We start from the raw sequence: 19,690 nt of genomic DNA on the forward strand, positions 1-19,690 counted from the left end.
TAAATGCAACCGCAAAGAGGAAGGCTGGTTTGTGCTTAGTTACCATTGCTCTTAAATAATGAAAAAGGCCTTTCAGCAGAATCCCTTTTCACCCATTTCTTTCTTTGAAAATTCCCATGAGTTTAAAAATTGTCAATATCAAAAATTTTGTAACGGCAAATAAATATTAAAATCCCTTGACTATTACTGACAAAGCCATCTTGTGGGGATTGGAGGAGAGGAGAAAAAGAATTTCATTCACATAATACATTTTTATTATTTTTAATATAAAAGACAGCAATGTTTTATATTTCATATATATTAAAAAAGCATTAAAACCATCTAATAAGAATTTAATGAAAATAAATTTATTGAAGGATAGCAATGACTACAAAATTAATATTTCAAATCATTTTGATGCCCTTTTGCATTAAGAATAACATGTAGAGGGAAGCTGGAGGAAGTATCACAAGATGGACGTTTTAAAACTACATTTTATCCAGTCTTTATCTTCTTTGCTAATCTTGTACATATGATAAGAAATATTCCAGATGTTGTGAATCTATTCTCTGGTTAAATTAATGCAACTCACTCAATCAAGTAAGTTGACTGCAATGTTAAGAATAGGGTAACAAGAGACAAACACCCACTGTTCAAATTCTCATAGAACCTGTAAAGGAAAAGCACTGAATCCACATTAACACTGCAACATACATTGCACAATAATACAAAAGTCAAACCATTATGGGTACATTTTTTTCTTTAAAGCGCACAATTTCAGAACACTTTACAAGAGTGTGCACTTAGGAAGTTATGATCAGTAAATACAGTAGAGACAAAACAGGCACCTCCATTGTAATTATTTTTAATAAATAAAAGCACATTAATTAACAAAAAAAGATAAGCAGCACCTGAAGCCTTTGATGTTTGTTAACTAAATGCCGATACCCAAATAGTCTAACTGGTTAAGTTTCACTAGGAGGCGCAAAAAAGGAGCCAATTTTTTACTTAACTTTTTAATTCTAGTTGAGACAGGAGCTTGTCTGGGCTGACAGTTCTGCCACATCATGGTGACAGCATACCAGTCTTTCAGATGTCCTATACTTTGGAAAGCAGACCCGACTCTGGAGCACTCGCCTTAATTAGATTCTGAATTTCCTTGAATTTTGGATGGTCTTTATCAGCCACCAGCTGCAGCAGAACAGCCTCGCTTGTAGTCACAATGATCCCAGTTCGAGCAAGACGCTTTAAAAAAATGTAGACAGAGACAAATCAAGAACTCAGCCTGACAAATGGACACTAATTTAAAAACAGCAAAAAATGTGTGCTGAGACACACATTTCTATCAGAAACAAGGTCCTCAGTAACACTACCCAATTCAGTGATGGAAAAAGATTTCAAGCTAGCCACACCACGATCCCATTTTGACTTCTGGATATCAGTAAGCTGGACTAGAAACAATTACAGGTAGTCAATATTACAACTTGTGCATGATGGGGGTAGGAGGGCAACTGGGGCTAATGACTGTAAAACATGACAGGAGAAAAAACAAATGCATAACTACATCCTCATCGGTGAGCACTTGCACACTTTTGAAAGCTGCTACTTCCAAAACACTCTGCACATCCATGCTTCATCTTCCTCTCAGTCATTCACTCAACTAAGAGCTGCCTTTGACAAACTCCTACATGTATTAAATTCTTGTTTCTTATTTCTACTTCTACTATTGAAATTTTACCAAAGGTGTGTCCATCCACATTTACTCCTACATAGTTTAATTGAGATCATGTATGAGGTCATGAGGTGTATGGATAACAATGCTTGGCATTTAGTAGCTGTAGAGTAAGGTAAAAAAAGTATCAGGCTTTTCTGCCCTCCCGCCATTAGGATTGATGATGGATCCTTGTGGTCCTGAATGCATGCCTGATGGCGGATACCTGGAGTAGGGTGTGGGTATGCGTAAGTGGGTACACCTGGGCTAAGGCTGGGCTTATAAGGGTGGCGTCACGGGGATGCCAGGAGAGCAGAGAAGCAAAGAGAATGAAAGAACAGAACAGCAGAGAAGCAGAGGCCACGAGAGAAGGTGGGAGAGCCCAGAAAGAGTGAAGACATGCTGGGGGTTGGGAGGCCTACCAGGCTCCCGGCCCCCCAGCACTCCTGTCTGCCATGTACCTGCTAAATCCCAATGAAAGACTGAAAAAGCCAATGAGGGCTCCAGGACTCACTCCTTTACTCCATCTGCTCGTATCATAGAGAACCTGCTCTGGTCTATCCTGCCGCTATAGTAGCTTATTAAGAAAAAAACTGGGGGTGAAGGGGAGTTTACTTCTAAAGCTCCATCTGCTGTGACATGAGGATAAGTGCAGCTGTTCAGAATATTTCTATTCATCACTAATTTATTATACAATTTTCTGTAACCAAAGTTTTTTAACTGCAGTGAAATTACTGCAGGAGTTAGACTGATGATACTCTTTTATTTTTCTTTCTTCTGTCTCCAAACATCTAACATAAAGCATGTGAGTCCTTCAAAAATAAAAGCCCCCTGTCTGGAAAACACTGGTGGTGGGAGAAAAGAAGTTCACACGAGGTTTAAGAAGGTAGCCCTAAATGATAATGGAACTGCTACCACTGCCACCATCACACAGTTTGTAGAATAACTAAGAAAGTTCCATGGACAGGTCAAGGGGTGGCTTTGTCAAACTGCTCAGAGGAATCATAATAAAGATGTACAGACAGAAATCTCAAAATGGGGGATGAAGAATGAAGTGGGGGAGGGAGGAGGAGAAAAGAGGGCAAAGAAAGAAAAGTGGAGAATTAAGAAGAAGGGGGAAGGCAAGAGAAGAGAGTCCCCTGAAAGCAGGCCAACTCTCATTACAGGAAACACCCACTGGAAGGTGGCTGTTGTTAGAAGTAGCAAGTGAGATGAGGTCGTTAGAAGTAATTCCTAAGCTAAGGGGGAGGATAACATCCAGGTCAGTCTCCTTTCACAAAGAAGGAAATATTTGAACAGCCAGAACAGCCAGTGGAGAGGGCTATATTTCAGTTTATCTCTGCATTTAGTCTACAATTCTTTTGGAAGAAATAATGCCTGACAGATGGTAGGTGCTCAAAAATATTTATTGAATAAAACAAACATCCCGGGCCCTGGCATAGCATGAGTTTTGATTTACCGTAACTATAAATCTTTTCAGTATAATGTTAACAGGCAAAATGGACAGACTCAAGAATTATGTTGAGCTTGTCCTAAAGAAACAGAGATGAAGAAGAGCTGACTGCTATTTAACTTTCGCAGTCACAGAATAAAAACCTTAACATTTTCTCCAATGACTTAGCAATAAACAAAATCATCTTCCTATCACATTAAGACTAAGGAAAAACCTGAGATATGACACATTGCCCCCATGACCACCTGATTTGATTTTTTTTTTTCTCTTTGAACTTCAGCACTAACCCATGCCAATGGTGGCTCTAGAACCTCCACCACATTCTTTTCTTCCCTCTTCCAAATTTCTCAAGACTAGCCCTTTCTGGGTCTCAGAGGTTATCTGCTTATATATAATTATTGTCTTAAAGACAATGATTAAAAAAAAATCACAGTAGGAGCTAACTTTGAGTGTTTACAGTGTCTGGCACTGTACTAAGTGTGTCAATTAATCCTCACAAAAATCCTCCCATGCAGTCACTATTATTACATCCATTTTCACCAAGCTGAAATTTGAAGCATAGATATTTGATAACCTGTTCAACAACACAAATGCCAGAAATTGTGCTCAAACCCACATCTCACACACACACATACACCACTATTTGGACTCCTTATCACTGAGATCACAGACTACCTCTCAAAGAATGAGATTCAGATTGTAAATAGCTGAGTCTCATGTGAAACGAGTCCCCAGAGAATACTGAATTTGCTGGATCTCCTGAGATGATACAATTGCCAATAATCAAAATTGTCTTGACATAAAGACCATAATAAAGGGCCTCCCCTGGTGGCGCAGCGGTTGAGCACCGCAAGGCTGCCCACAGCCTCTGCCGGTTCATTCCCTGGCCGCTGGCGAGGGTCCCACAAAAAAAAAAAAAAAAAAAAAACAAGACCATAATAAAGACATATGTAAATACATACAATAAATGTAGGTCAAAAGTGCTTGAAATTCCTTATAAGCAAGGAAGGTTTTTGTTTTCCGTATGGTTTTAGTTTTTTACTTCTTTGGAAGCACTTCAAGTTCTGCACCTCAGTATTATCATAAAGCACCACTATTATCATAATGGCTATCCACAGATGGAAAGGGCTGCTTGCCAAAGTGGTGAGGATCCAACAGTGGGGGTGTTTAAATTTAGGTCACTAAGGAAATCTGAAAAGTGGAAGTTGCTTAACTCTCAACTAAGTGGATTGAAGTGACATATACTATTTAATGACCAGAGAACCAAATAATCCAAATGGGCTTAAAAATAGTTGAACAAAATAAAGGAAGCTATTTTCCAACAGTCATCCCAAAATAGGTCCAACTGCTTGAAGAACAGAGACGGGCAGGCCAACCAAGGCCTTCCATCTTCAACTACCAGCCACCTTCCCAATTCTGTGTCAGCCCTTCCCACTGGCTTGACGTCTCTCTCCCTTTGACTATCCATGACTCTTCTCACTGGCCTGCCCTACCACTTTGGGGGACACTTAGACTAAAGGGAGATAATTTAGAAATCCTATAGTGAAGTGGTTCATAGTCCAGCTTATCCATGGGACACTGGACAATCTCCAAAAAAATGTCTATACATTCCATGCTTAACAAAAATAAATCATCTAGGGCCTCCTTGGTAGCGCAAGGTGATTGAGTGCTGCACTGTGAAGCTGTCCACCACAGCCTCTGCAGCACGGGTTCAATCCCGGCCAGCCGGGGAGAAACCCACATGGCGTGGCAGACCTCTCCTGTGTCACCAGCTGCTCCCCTCAGCAGTGTATTTCAGTCAGTCTGCCTGTTCTGTTCTCTGCTCTGTCTCTGGTGAATCCTCTCACCATCCCGCACATCTGGCCTGTACCCCAGTTCTTGTATAAATAAATTTTTAAAAATCTTAAAAAAAAAATCATCTAAAGAACTCAACAACTCAATTCACACTACTCTAAAATTATAAAAGAACTAGAATTAAATATGAAAGAGAGAGCGAGAACACGAAAAAGAGATCAATAGGATGGGAGGGAATGTTTCAAAGAATTAAGTGATATAGTTTGTTTTGCAACAGTCATAGACTAGGAAATGTTGAAGTAAGACTAGTGTTATACAACCTGGAGAGAGTCATTGACTCCAACTCCATTGTACATTTGACCCTCTAGTGCAGAGCACCATGAGACACTTTATGTGAGCAGTGCCATACCACCTCTTCCCAGAATTTCAAGAAAAGCAAGTCCTAAGGAACCCAATATAAAGTTGAACCAGGCTAGGGCCACTGTGCCTGAGTTTTAGGCTAGATCTTAGTTAAGCCCCAGTGAGCTGATTTAAATTTGCAAATGGAGCATTCATTGGTTCAAATTAGGTTTCTTGGACTATCTCTTAGTTCACATATAAAACTGCAGTCAAGGAACAACAAAAAAACTGAAGGAACTGTTGGTGACACTACAAATTGAAGTCAAAGAAGACACAAGACCAAAAAGAGGATATAGTGGTGAGAACTCAAAGTACAGACAGCACCATCAACACTGGAAATTCATGAGTCCAGTGCTTTCATTCCATGCTCAAATTGCAGAGGGAAATATTTCATTGCCATTAACTACTCAACACTCCTTAAATTTACTAGGAAAATTTGATAAATGATTTATTTTAAAGTAGAACAATTACCTCAAGAGCAAACATCCTGTCCATCATGCTTCTAGATGAGGTGGCATCAGCAACAATATGAACCTCTATGCCTCGGCCAACCAGCTCCAGAGCAGTTTGCTGGATACACACATGAGTCTGGTAGCAAAGTAAAAAGCCATATGTAATCACACAGTAAGCTGAGAGTATTTTACAAATATGCAACAACAGGATAAAGCAGAAAGTGCTACAGGTCTAAAGAGACCTTGTCCATCCTCTAGTCTTGCCTCTAACAAAGTAAACTTGAGCGTAAACAACACTTTTGGCTTTAGTTTTCTCCTTGTAAAGTCATTAACTAGAGTACCTCAAAGTCCCTCCAACTAGAACCTTGACACGCTCTAGAGTTCTGTGAGAATTATTTAAAGATTTTCATCTGTGTTAGCCGAATGACCTTTACACAGCTGACTACTACCAGTCAGCTCTGATGCCACTTCCAGTTGGGTTTATTTCTGAATTCATACAGAGTGCCTGACACGAAGAATGAGTGTGCAGTACAACAGAATGAGGAAGTAGTGGAAAAACTGAGTTACAAGACACCCAAGGAAGGCCAAGTGAAAAATAACTTGCAATACAGGTAAAAAAAGGCCATGTAAATCACCAGCAAATGCATTATACAGATTCTATCTCTGTAGTGCTAACTTGTCATAAAAAGAGTAAAAACATGTTCAAACCATAAATGATTACATAACTAATAGCAAATTTCAATAACGCCACAATGGGCCTCCCCGGTGACGCAGCGGTTGAGCGCTGGGTTGCGAAGCTGCCCGAAGCCTCCGCGGCGCTGGTTCAATCCCCAGCTGCTCCCCGGCCACCGGAGGAGGGTCCCGCATGGCATGCAGACCTCTCCTGCCACCCGACGCTCCCCTCAGCAGTGTACTTCGGTCCTTCTGCCTGCTCTGCTCCCTGCTCTGCTCCCCGCTCTGGCTCTGGTGAATTCTCTCACCCTCCCGCGCTTCTGACTGTACCCAGTGCTTGTATAAATAAATAAATAAATAAATCTTAAAAAAAAAAAAAAAAATAATGCCACAATGCCAATCTTAACTGCACAGGGTGCGAGCTTTAGAGACTTATCAACTGATGCGGCACTACAATTAGAACTGGAGAACTACTCAAAGATGATTCTGATCAGCATGAGGTAATGAGCAAAAAAGTACAAAAGTCAGCAATAACATTTATTATAATATTTATACAAACAGTTTTCTTCTGTTGACCAAATCTGAGATTACATCTTTTCACTGATGAAGCCTATTACTATAAAAACAAAACCTCACAGGTATATATATTGTTTGGATTTCACTGTCTTCATAATTATTCCCTAATTATAAAATTTGAATTCAATAGTTGTTTGATAATTAATTATATGTACGTAAAAAAAAAAGAATACATACCAAAAAAAAAAGAAAGAAAGAAATCAGTTTAAATTAGCATTAGGAATACATGAGTATTTTTTTTTCTTCCTTTAAGTGGGTATATACATGAATCAAATGTGAAGGACAATGAACTATGCTTCCTAAAGTTTTTCTAGAGCAAAGATATGACCAAGGTGAAATCCTACAACAAACAAATAGAATGCCTTTAGTGAAACTGTATTCCAAAACTTTGGTTAAAAGTAATGGCTGAAGAATCAATCAACCCAGATTCAAATCCAGCTCCATTCCTTACTAACTGCTATGACCCAGAGTCAGTTACATAGCATGTTGGAAGTTTAGTTTCTTCTACAACTCAGGAAGACTAACAGGGTTAGCCAGTGTAATGAGTTCAAATCTAGTCAATATTTTATAAATCGTGGCTATTTTTCATCATTACCACCTATGGGTTATTCTATACCCAAAACTGCATTCTGGAAATACCAAGTTTTCTACATATGATATTGTGTCCGAAACGTAACAATAGGTACTTACTTCTACTCCAAATAACACAACACTCCTGACTCCAGGGATCTCTGCTAAAGCCGCCTCAACTTCTGGTAATACCATGGAAAACTTGGTCTTTGGAAGTACCAATTTTACACCTGTTAAATCAATTTCTTGAACAGTGCTTCCAAGACCTTTAGGGTACTGTTCTGTTACAATAACTGGAATTCCCAAAATCCGGGCTCCTTGTAACTGAAAAGAGCAACCAAACACAAAAATCATTAGCAATACAGCGACTATGTATGCTTTATTGGAATGAATATCATACTTCAGCAAATTGGAAAAAATAAACAATCATACCAATCTTTGTCCCACACTAATAATATCTCCAAAATACTTGATAGCTGGTCTGAATCTCTCTTGCATGTCACAGCAAAAAAACACAGTGCTGGAAGGTGTAAGATTTCCCAGGGTAGTGAGCTGAGGAAAAAGGGGAAAAGAATAATTTAGTGCTTGTTATACAATGACACTTATTTTCAGTGGCATCAAAAAAGGAGGAAAAAATGTTCCTATTGTTTGATTCAGTAAGTCAATTCCTACAACTATTACCCAAATGAAAGTACCTGAATTCCAAGAAAAGAAATTATCCAGATTTTCACGGAATTGTTAATGGTGAAAATTAGAAATAAACCAAGGGCCAACAATACAGAAATGATTTAACCAATTTTAACACATTCACATGACAAAACTTTTTTTTTTGTATTGTAAAGATTTATTTATTTATACAAGAATCAGGGTCCAGGCCAGATGTACAGGAGGGTGAGAGGATTCACTAGAGACAGAGCAGGGAACAGAACAGGCAGACTGATTGAAATACACTGCTGAGGGGAGCAGCGGGCGAGACAAGAGAGGTCTGCCTTGCCATATGGGTTTCTCTCCAGCCGGGGCTGCGGACAGCTTCACAGTGCTGCACTCAACCGCCTATGCCACCAGGGAGGCCCAACAAAACTTTTTTATACACAATTAAAACATGTAATATAGGTTTTCAAAGAATTCATGCGATCTCAGTACTAATATTCACAATGAAATGTTAATTTTGAAAACAGAGTACAGTTCAGTAGTATTTCAATAATGTAAGAATGAAAGCAGAAGCAAGTATATAAAAATATAAGTGCTGATATAGTCATAGTGTCTTACATTCCCCAGTGCTATTTAAAAGCATTCTCAGAATGTCACTTAAAAATATGTATTGCTTTCATAATCAGAAAAATGTTACAATAGTAAAACTTAAAGTTGACGAAAGTATCACTTTTAAGTACAGAAAAACAAAATCTAAAATCTATAAAAGAGACTAAGGGATAAAACACAAATCAATTGATTGATTCAGAGCAAATCCAGAACTACTGCTGACATCAAGACAGAAACAGTAATATGCTATTCTCAAAAATAACTTTGTAAATGGAGTTCAAAAACACACAATTAAATGAAGGCCTGCACATTTCACCGTTAAGTGGACAGAGAGAACCACCAGCATTCTTTTTTTAAATATTTATTTATTTATGCATACAAGAACTGGGGTACAAGCCAGAGGTGTGGGGGGTGAGAGGATTCAGCAGAGACAGAGTGGGGAACAGAACAGGCAGAACGACTGAAATACACTGCTGAGAGGAGCAGCGGGTGAGTCAGGAGAGGTCTGCTGCGCCATGTGGGCAGCTCCCTGGCTGGGGATAGCACTCATGCTGCAGTGGGTACGGATAGCTTCACAGGTTGAGTCTTAACCCCTTGCGCCACCAGGGAGGCCCCCATTAGCATTTTTAAAATCAGGAAAGTTAATGAATGAAGACGAAAAATGGGCATTAGATTACTTAGCCTTTACATTAATTGGTGTAGTGGATCTACTCTAGTATTTGGGGTCCAATATTGATGTACCCAAAAAATAAAAATCTCTGTTCTGTTGCATGTAAAAATTAATCTCATTGGATTCTTAAACGGCCAGGTTGCTTTCTCTCTACCTTCTCACCTTAAAGAATACTCTGTAAAGCACAGGTCTGGTCCTGAATGAATAGGTCCATTATGTTTACTAGGCAGCCCCAAAATTTTTCATCAAATGATCCTGTTTTGTTCTCACTAACACCATGCACAATCATTACTGATAATTTCCTGGAGGAGGCTGTATCCCAATTACGTGGCTTCACCATTAGTCTGGCCCTAGCCTCTCTGCCTCAGTGCCTGTGCACTCAGGGGACTCTTGGGAAACAACTACACAGGAATTAAGTAAATCATTAAATGAAATCTTTTATCCTTAATAGTATGACTGTTCCAATCAGTTTGCACTTTATTTATCTACACCCTGGTTTGAGGGCACTTTAATGTTCCTCTGATACTAAATGCCAACAACTTCATGTAACAATGTGAACACCATCTGTAATTCTGACACTATATATAGGGTTTTCCTACTGTGTTAATAGTAGTATGATTAAAATAAATACACACATATCTTAAATTATATATTCTATGTTTGGCTCGTTCCTTATTTAAATCTGTAATTCAAGTAATCTGCCTCCATATTGGTCATTTTCAAAAATAGAGAGTATCAAGCTTATGCAAATATTTAGGGTATTAGTTTTAAAACCAATCAAGATTTAAAATTGCATCTTAAATTCTTAGAAGTATTCAGTTTTTGGTTCAAACACTATACATTTTCTTTTTGCAAAGCTGAACTGTGGGTTCCTTAGTCATCCAGAACATGTTTAGGCCATAGTATAAAAGCAGTTTGCCTACAACTGGCCTGTTTCAAATTATAATAATGCAACTCAGCCATTCCCAACAATGTACAACAGGTAGAACCAGCACTCATGCAAAACAAAACCATTCAGCAGTTACTGCAGTGAGTTGTATCCCTGCGCTAAAATGCTCACAGATTATACTTGCTTCCATCTTCAGCTGGAAGATCAGATCTCAGGCTGTACTGACTAACTCCACTTCTGTGCCTAACAACTTTGATTGTCTGAATTCTAAATTCACACCAAGTTATAAGATGCAAATCAGAAAGAAAATTGCTGGAGGCAGGCAAGGTGGCAGCAGCGGAAATGACAAAGAAAAAAAATTAAATACAATAAAAGCAGATCAAAACTCAAATAACTATACAGTCTAGGCCTCTAGTGAAGGAATAATAAGCTGCCTAGGACATAAAATAGGACAACAGTATTCCAGCATACTCAGTAAGAAAATATTAAATTATATAATATTTCAGTATGGCTACAATACAAAATGATCAAAATATTCAACATCGGGATACTTAAAGGAATAATACCTTACTACCCAGAAATCCTCAATATTCAAAGTTGTGTTCTCCCGGGTTTCCTATTACCCGGTGATTCCCTGTAACTCACCTTAGCTCTGGCAGGGACCACCCAGATGTCACATTAGACATAGATGGAGGTGGTCAGAAAACAGAACCCTACAAAACCTTTCCAATATAGCTTTCTAATACAAGAATTCATCACCTATAAGCCTTCAGTAAAAAAAGACATCACAGAGATCAAAGGGATTTATGCAGTGATGAAATCAAAACGCCTAGACTTTCTCCTCTCACGGAGTTTGAGTTTAACTTCCAACATTCCCTTGAATTTGGCCTGCATTTAGTAATTCACTTCCTAAGAATAGAGTATAGGGCGGGGAGGTAAGTGCAATGGAGAAGCCTGCCCAGCACTGCCTCTACCAGGAATCAAGATCAAGGCAACTAATGGTGTTACGTCACAGGATGTATCCTGGAGGTGATGTGATGTGAACATAAGGAACATTCATGATCCTTCTCTCAAAAATCCCACAACCCCAGTCTAAGCATGAGGAAAAAAATCAGACAAACCAACACCAAAGGGCAACTGTACCAGAACACCTACTCTGTACACCTCAAAACTGTCAAGGTCATCAGAAACAAGCAACAGGAATGTCTGAGAAACTGTCACAACCTAGAGGAGCCCAAAGAGATGTGACAATTAAAAGTGGTCAGTATCCTGGATGGGATGTTGGAACATAAAAAGGGCATTATGAAAAAGCTAGTGAAAACCAGTAAGGCATAAGGTTCAATCAATAGTAACAGCAATGTCGGTTCCTTAGTCATGACAAATATCACACAGTAAATTGCTAGCAGGAGGGGAACTTGAGTACAGGTATACAGGGACTCTCCAGATTATCTTTGCAACTCTGCCTGAATCTAACACTACTCTACAATTAAAAAAAAAAAAATTATTAAACAAAAAGATCTCCCTATACTATGGCAGTGAGGGGAGGGGAGGTAGGAAATGCTACTTTGTGAATAACCTCCAAATACTACAAACCAAAAGACAGGCTTTGAACAAAATTTAAAAAAAAAAAAAAAAGTGAAAAGTAAAAAAACTTTGTGCCGAAGCAAATCCAAGAATCCAAGATTCTTCTAAAACACAAGATTCCAACAGACTGTTGTTCAAATTACAAATCAAATCTGATTCAGGGGCTTCTAACTTTGACTTCTGGATTTCTTATACACCAAAAGCTTACAGACTACTAAAAACATTGCCCATACTCTAACATTTACATATTGCAGTTCCAAGGCTGAAATCCTAGCAGTAGCAAATTGAAAGTAGACTGACCAAATATCAGGAGTACGAGTACAGCAATTAAGGATCAACACATATTCAAGAAGTGAGAAGAAATCACATGTAAAAATATATGAGTGGGGAAAAAAATGAGTATATATACTTCATATATCTAGCTACCTACATACTTCCGATAAATATATACATACATAAATATACATATTTAAATACAAAAAGTTGATCACATTCAATGGCTTCTTCAAACAGAAGAAATTAGTTCCAAGCCTGAACATTTTGTCCATTTTAAGAAACATCATTGCTGGGATTAGACCTCAGGTTTCATATTCAAAACTTTTCATGACCCTTTACTCCCTTGTTATGACAACACATACCCTCCTCCTCTACTACCACGTGTGCTCTGACCCTGCTTTCACAATGACAGCAGCGCCTGCTATGGGTCTGCCCCTCCTTGTTCAGTCCCCCTGGTTAATCAAGGTTGGGTGCATACAGGGTGTCTGGCCTTGCTTAGTGAAGCACAGCACACGTGTTCTGTTCTCCGCACAAAAGTATTGCCAGGGTGAGTGTTATGTTGAATTGTGTCCCTAAAATTCATATTGGAAATCCTAACCCACATTTAAAAAATAATCAGTGAAGATGGGGTCATCTAGGAGTAGGGTGGCTTAGAGAGCCACTCTAGAGAGCCAGCCATATAAGGATATCAATATGGCTGATATCCTTATAAGAAAAGAAAATTACCACACAGAAAGACACAATGCCTTGTGAATGTGGAAGCAGAGATCAAGGGGATGCATCCCTGAGTCAAGAGATGATAAAGATGTGAACATACTCCAAAAGCTGAGAGAGAGTCATGGAACAGAGACAGTCCCTCACAGCCCTCAGAGGGAACCAATCCCACCCACACTTTCATCTCTAACCTCCAAAACTTTGAGAATATAAATTACTGTTGCATAAACCACTCAGTTTGGGTACTTAAGTACTTACTTCCACTGGTACAGCAGTTTCCTAGTAAAGTATCATAGTGAATAACTGCATATCTTTAGGAATGATTGAAGTTTAGAATTGTAAGCGTGAGGTTTTCAAAACTTCCACAATTATTACAGTCACAAAAGAGGCACGATCTGCTCAGGAGACAGTTCAGAAGGGGACCCAAGGTAACATTATTTCACTCACCAGTGTTTCCAAGGATGTTAAGTCACAACTGCTGTAGTAAGAACTTGCTCTGGTACTGACTAACTCAACACAGGTATGTGATATGACTCCCCATGGCTACAGGGATTCCTACAGGCACAGTCTGTGGGCATCAGAATTGGAGTTCAAGTTCACTGATTTCTATGATATGAAATAAGCACTAACATTTCCAAACAGCAATTTTACTCTGTGACAGAATGAGAAAAATAGTGTCTACCTTGTTGGCCTATTTCAAAGATAAAATGAGTTTTGTGTGATCAGTTAGTAAGAGTATTAGGCCACTGAGATAACCCTCATAGAGGAAACACACCCTCTATTCTAAAGTTAAGTACATATTAAAAAACATTTGCTTTACTGGCATTAAAATACCATTTACTAGTAATATCTACTGCCTTGCTTCTTGCTTCTTATGTTAACACAGTCTGCAAAATTAAGAAAATGATTCACAAAATGAATTTCCAGATGTCACCAAAAGACTTGCTATTACATGATCCATTCCTGGCAAAACAGGTTTGGGTTTTTGAATTTAAGCATTAAGAGAATATTTATTTCATTCTTATTATTACAACTCTCTCTAATCAGTTAAACTATGAACTCCCCAAGGGAAGTCAGTTGTCTCCATTCACCTCAGAGCTAAGAACTCAGGGCTTTCTTAAGTCTGTGGCTCAGACTAGGGTAAAGATAAGTTGGCCATGTACCCAGAACACCGTGACCTTTGAATCTACTGGATTTCCCTTCACTTACTAAATGAAAGAAATGTCCAAACTCAAAGCATAGCTCCCACCTCCAAAGAATTTATTTACATGTAATCTCTCAGTGCAAGTATAAGGCACAAAAAGTACATAATGTTTTGAACAGTAATCTGGAATGCAATCTTTTAATTGAAGACTGCATTACAACAACGTATGTTTCAGGAGTACAATATTGAAAATCAACATGTGTATGTATACACTACATTGAGTTCATCACTGAAAGGTAAAATTTTTTTTAAGTGACACACTCCCATCAAACCAGCAGAGCAGAGACAATGACTGCAACCTCAGGACCCAGCTATCTGCTCTCAGTTCCCCGGCGCTGTCTGCCCACTTGAGGTTTGTCCTCACCGTGTCCCTACTCAGTTTCTGTGCTTTGGCTCACCCACCTGGTCTTCCCATACTCCCATGGTAAAGATTTTGTGATCAAAAACCACCGCCTTCAAGTTAGCAAGTTAAAGGGAAAACAGATTCACTTTCCTCTTCTGTCCAAAGCTTGCCTTCACTCCCTGCCCAGCATGAACTCTCAGGTCTCAAGAAGCTATAAAATGTCCATGCCTCTATTTAAGATAATAGCAGTAATAAACTTCCAGGAAGGTGAAAGCTGCAACAGAATCCCTTTCCAATTAACCAGAGCAGAAAAAGGGTAATAAACCTTCCCAGGGAAGCCCTTATCTTGCGCCCACACAAGGCCAGAGCTTGTCCCTCTTTACCCGGAAGCAAATTTCTTCTCACTGGTCTCCTCACAGTGGCCATTTCCTTCTTTCTTCTATTTGGGTTCTGCCTTTCCTGGTGACAAGGTGGAAAAACTCTAGTGGAGTATGATATCAAATTTACAAGAGATTCCAGGGTTGAATGCTTCCATTCATTAATACCTGGGAAATACATTTTGAGAAATGAAACTTCTAAAGTCTTAAAAATTATCCAAATTCCCATTCTATAATCCTCTCATTTATATTTCCACCCTGGCATCTAAAAATTCTTCAGACTTCAAGCATGCAGAATATAAACCATGTAGACACATAAACTATGCTTGAAACATGAGCTGTCTTCAGTTACCTGAGCTGCCAGCAGACACTGGGTCACTCTGACAGACTATTTCATAAAGGAAGACACTTAAAAGACACCACGGTGCCATACTACCAAGGGGCGGTGGGAGGGAGGGTCTTAAAAGATCAGTCCCTGTAGAAGCACGAACCAACCACGGGGACAGACAATATTGTGTAAGCAACCTCAGTATTTCACAAGGTCACAGCAACAGCAGTCAGGGCAAGCATGAAAGCAAATTAAGAATACATTCCAGAATATATAGTAGGTGAGCCGGAGCCACAGAGAACTCTCAGGCCTATCTTCAGAGAAATAACCAGCCCCACTATTTAAAAGGTAGACTACATGTGGCCAGCGTCATGCTCTTCGTCCCTGCCTCCAGGAGAGGGGAATAACATCCCGGTGGCTGGCCGTGTGGCCAGCCGTGCTTCACTGATGGGCCATCTTAAGTTTTCCTGAATGACATCTATTCCCAAAGAACAATAAGCAACAAGAGAGTGATAATATTAGAAGCCCAAAATGAGTGGCTTGTTTTCCATACTGCTTGATGATTTCATTAAGCATGAAAAGAAAACATGAATGCTATAGTTGGCTCTAGTCGATGACCTTACCATGCTGAGCTAGCTCTAACATGACACAGAGAAGTAACCCCGAGCAATTTCCTATTGTGTGCTGCTTTTCTGCAAAAAGAAAGAGTTAAAATATGGGGTAAGAAGCAAGACCATGTTCGCATTCACTGTGCCAGGCACTTATAAGTTGCCACTCTGGTGTCTGTGGAGTGAACTCTATAGTCTCGTCTAGCCATAAAATGTTCTTAGCTCTAGGATAATATAGCTAGGATTCAAAATATAGTAAACTGGTCATTGAAAAAAAAACCCTTCTTTTCTGAGAATACACTCACATACACATATATATGTACATACTTACACATATGTATCTCAGAGCTATGTGTATATACACCTATGTATCTTCTCAAATGGATATTAATATATATAAATGAGAACAGGTATATGGTGTCTGCATGTACATGGTGTCTGCATATATCTATTTTTAAGCTAAGTGAGACACCTGGCTAAAAAATTCAAAGTATTATGATTACTAAAATGAGAATATAGAAAATATTTTTAAATAGTAGTATATAACTGTTTCAGACAATTTTAATAACATTTTTTAAAAGGATGGAGCAGAAAGCAATTGCTATACTTACTGTTCATCACAAAAAAATTAACTATGTTATCTCCTATACCAAGCAAAACATGTCAAATGCCACAAGTGACCTGATTTATGTCTTCTGAGAAATGCATAAGACATTTCAAGCATAAATAATTACATTATTAATTTCTAGAATGTATAATTTAAAAGAGTTGTCAGACCCAAGGTCTTGAATTTTTCAAAATAAAAAAATCCTGGGGCCTCCCTGATTGTGCAAGGGGTTAAGACACAACAGTATGAAGCTATCCACAGCCGCTACAGCACAAGTTCAATTCCCCAGCCAGCCAAGGAGGTGACCCACATGGCACAGCAGACCTCTCCTGACTGGCCCCCTGCTCCCCTCATCAGTGTATTTCAGGCAATCTGCCTGTTCTGTTCCCCACTCTGTCTCTAGTGAATCCTGTCAATTCCCGCACCTCTGGCCTGTACCCCAGTTTTTGTATGCATAAATAAACTTTTAAAAATATATAAAAAATAAAATAAAAATATCCTACCTTGGGGAAAAAAAGAGCTTTATAGACTGGGGGGGGGGGATTGGAGGAGGGAAACTAGTTTGGCATAGAATAGAATAGTTTGGCTTAAGCAATAAACTATCCTCCCTCCCAACCCCTACAGGAATGCAACACAAAGAAGTCTGCATCCTCAGTATATAGCCAGACCTCCTCAGTTAGTATTTGGATTCTTGCCTTTATTAATGGATTTCTCAAAGATGCATCCAATTTCCTGGGTATTTTGGCAGCAATAATATAAATAGGCCAACAAAAAAGTTTCCAGAGAGATGTCAGTCATGAAAACTCTTGGAGACATAAAAATGAGGAGCAGTAAACATCTAAAAACCACAATTCAAACTCTTCAGATGGACAGCAGGACAGACTGCGGGATATCAGAGAGTATCAACTTCCTTTTAAAGTCTCCTGGGGTGGCAGGTGGAATACCATAGACTTCAACCCCTTGAGCAGAGGAATTTTACGCAGGCTAAAGTGCTTGCTTTGGAAGCTTCTGGCATAAAAGGTGGGGGTGACAAAAAACAAAAAAAAAAGAACCAATTCTGCAGCGACTACATCTGGGAAAAAAACCCTCAACAAATTAACACTTGAGTATTAAAAATGTCTTTTAACCACAAATCCCACATTTGAGTTTGGGCTTCCCAAGAAATGGCATGTCAGTTTCTAAACTAATGGAGAAATGATGTAGTACCTAAATTATACTTTCAGTTGTTTGGTTTTAAAATTTCTATTGAAAAAAATAAATCTTCCAATGACTCATCTCAGCTTAAAAAAAAGGACGGACGGAAGACTGAGCCGCAACATTGGCGCACGGCTTTGTAGAAAATACTTAAGTTATTAAACAGGTACAGCTAGCAGAACTAGAAAATCATGGTCTAGCATAAGTTGAGTGTTTAAGAAGGTTTGCAGTCCTGGAGTCAAATGACTTTCAGCGGAGGCGACACATTTGTAATCCACAGATTCAGCTGTCTGTTACCAGAAGAAACTAGACAAAAGGTTATTTCCCTTAAGGTTCGGGGAGGCTTCAACTTGGGGAACTGACATCTGGGGAAGAACAGGGGACAGGGTCAGACTATTCTAAAGTTTGTGTTTCTGCAAGCGGTAAACACAACTCCGGGGAATAAACCCTAAGGTCAGTACTCCCCACCATCCCCGTTCCCCCCGTCCTGCATCACCCCAAATAAAAACACAGCTCCTACCGCACCGCCCTGTGGTCACGCAGGAGGCTGGGACTCGCTCCTGGCACACAAAGCGGATGCGGAGGGCCGAGGGCCACACACGTGGGAAGGGCCGCACCGCCGCCCACAGTTGGGGGTTCCACGCCTCCGCCTGAGGCGGGGACAGCTGGTGACGGTCACCTTCGGACAGGAAGATCCTTTGAGCCGGCCCCCCACTTGCGAAAGCGGCGCGGCCCTTCCCAGCCCGGGAGGCGCGCAGGGCCCGGCAGCCCGGGCGGCGCGGGGCACCTGAGGAGCGCGGCGGGGGCGGGGACCGGGACGGGACCGCGAGCCGCTCGGGGCGCACGGCCCTCCCGGGGACGCACCTGGATCTGCAGCGGCACGAGGCGCACCTTGCAGCGCTCGCTCACCGCGAAGCCCTTGGGCAGGTCCACGTACTGGCCCCACTCTTCGGCGAAGAGCTGCACCACGAATTTGCGGTGCATGTCGATCTGATCGCCGTACAGGCTGAGGAACTTCTGGATGAGCAGCTCGTAGCCCGCGCCGTGCGGCACGGACGAGGGCCGCGCGAACACGGAGAAGCAGAAGAGCACCGGGACCGTGCCCGACGGCGCCGCCGCGCCCGCGCCGCCGCTGCCGGGGAGCGCCGGGACCGCCGGCTCCGCCGCCGCCATGTTCGCCCGCGCGTCCGCTGCGCCCAGGCCGCCGAGCGCAGACACCGCCGGCCGCCGCGGCCCCGCCTCCCCGCCCGCCCGGCCGCGCCGAAAGGCGAAGGGGCGGGTCCTGGCTGGCGCGCCCTCCTCCCCGCCCCGGCGCGGGGAGGGCTCGGCGGTGGGGTCGGGGCGCGCGCGCGGGGGAGGGAGCGAGCGCCTGCGCCCGCCGCCCGGGCCGCCCCCTCCAACCTGCCGCCCCCCTGCGCCGCGCAGCCGCCCTGCCCCGCGCGCCCCTCGCCCGCCGCCCCTCAGACGGCCCTGGGCGCCGCGTCTGGGCTCCCTCAGCCGTCCTCGTGTGTGCGCTATGCGAGCACCCCCGTCGCCCCCGCTCTGCACCTTCAGACGAGCTGCGTTCTCCAAGAGACAGTTCCTTTAAAACTATGTTGCCTGAACCCATCAGGCCCAGAAAGGTATTTTCGCAGATATTACTCCATAGTAAGGTCTTCCATTTGCAGATGCAAATATGCTAGTAAGAGAAAGGCATTTCTTTAGGCTGATGGATTCCAAAAGGGTGCCTATTCTGGGTGGACTGATTATGAAAGTGTTTCTTTCTTGTGTCTGGGGATACAGGACTGGCCGGCCTCACGGGCTGTGGCGCGTTACCTGTTGGCCCGTGCGGAGGCGCGCAGTCCTGCTTGAAGATGGCAGCGGGGATCTTAAAAACAGTAGGACACACCGATACTCTAAGAAATGCCGCAGGATTTAAGGCCTCCGCAGGAAGGGCCTCCAAGGCTCAGAACTGCACGTTTTTTCACTTCCATAGAAACAGTGTCTCTAGTAGTGCATGTGAGACCTTCGCTTCCTTTTACGTCAGCCCA

General features: G+C 41.4%; 1 protein-coding gene across 1 annotated transcript; it reads right to left on the reverse strand.

Moving 5' to 3' along the window:
* Positions 1-291: 291 nt before the first annotated feature.
* ISOC1 (isochorismatase domain containing 1) lies at positions 292-18,833 on the reverse strand. The gene is made up of 5 exons (XM_037509417.2): positions 18,525-18,833; positions 8,039-8,158; positions 7,727-7,930; positions 5,808-5,924; positions 292-1,224 (listed from the first exon to the last, which is right to left on the reverse strand). The coding sequence occupies exons 1-5, from the start codon at positions 18,831-18,833 to the stop codon at positions 1,078-1,080; spliced, it is 897 nt and encodes a 298-aa protein (XP_037365314.1). The 3' UTR covers positions 292-1,077.
* Positions 18,834-19,690: the final 857 nt, after the last annotated feature.

This window comes from Talpa occidentalis, unplaced genomic scaffold (genome assembly GCF_014898055.3).
Source record: "Talpa occidentalis isolate TD23 unplaced genomic scaffold, MPIMG_talOcc4v2.1 talOcc4.13, whole genome shotgun sequence".
Classification (NCBI taxonomy): Eukaryota; Metazoa; Chordata; class Mammalia; order Eulipotyphla; family Talpidae; genus Talpa; species Talpa occidentalis.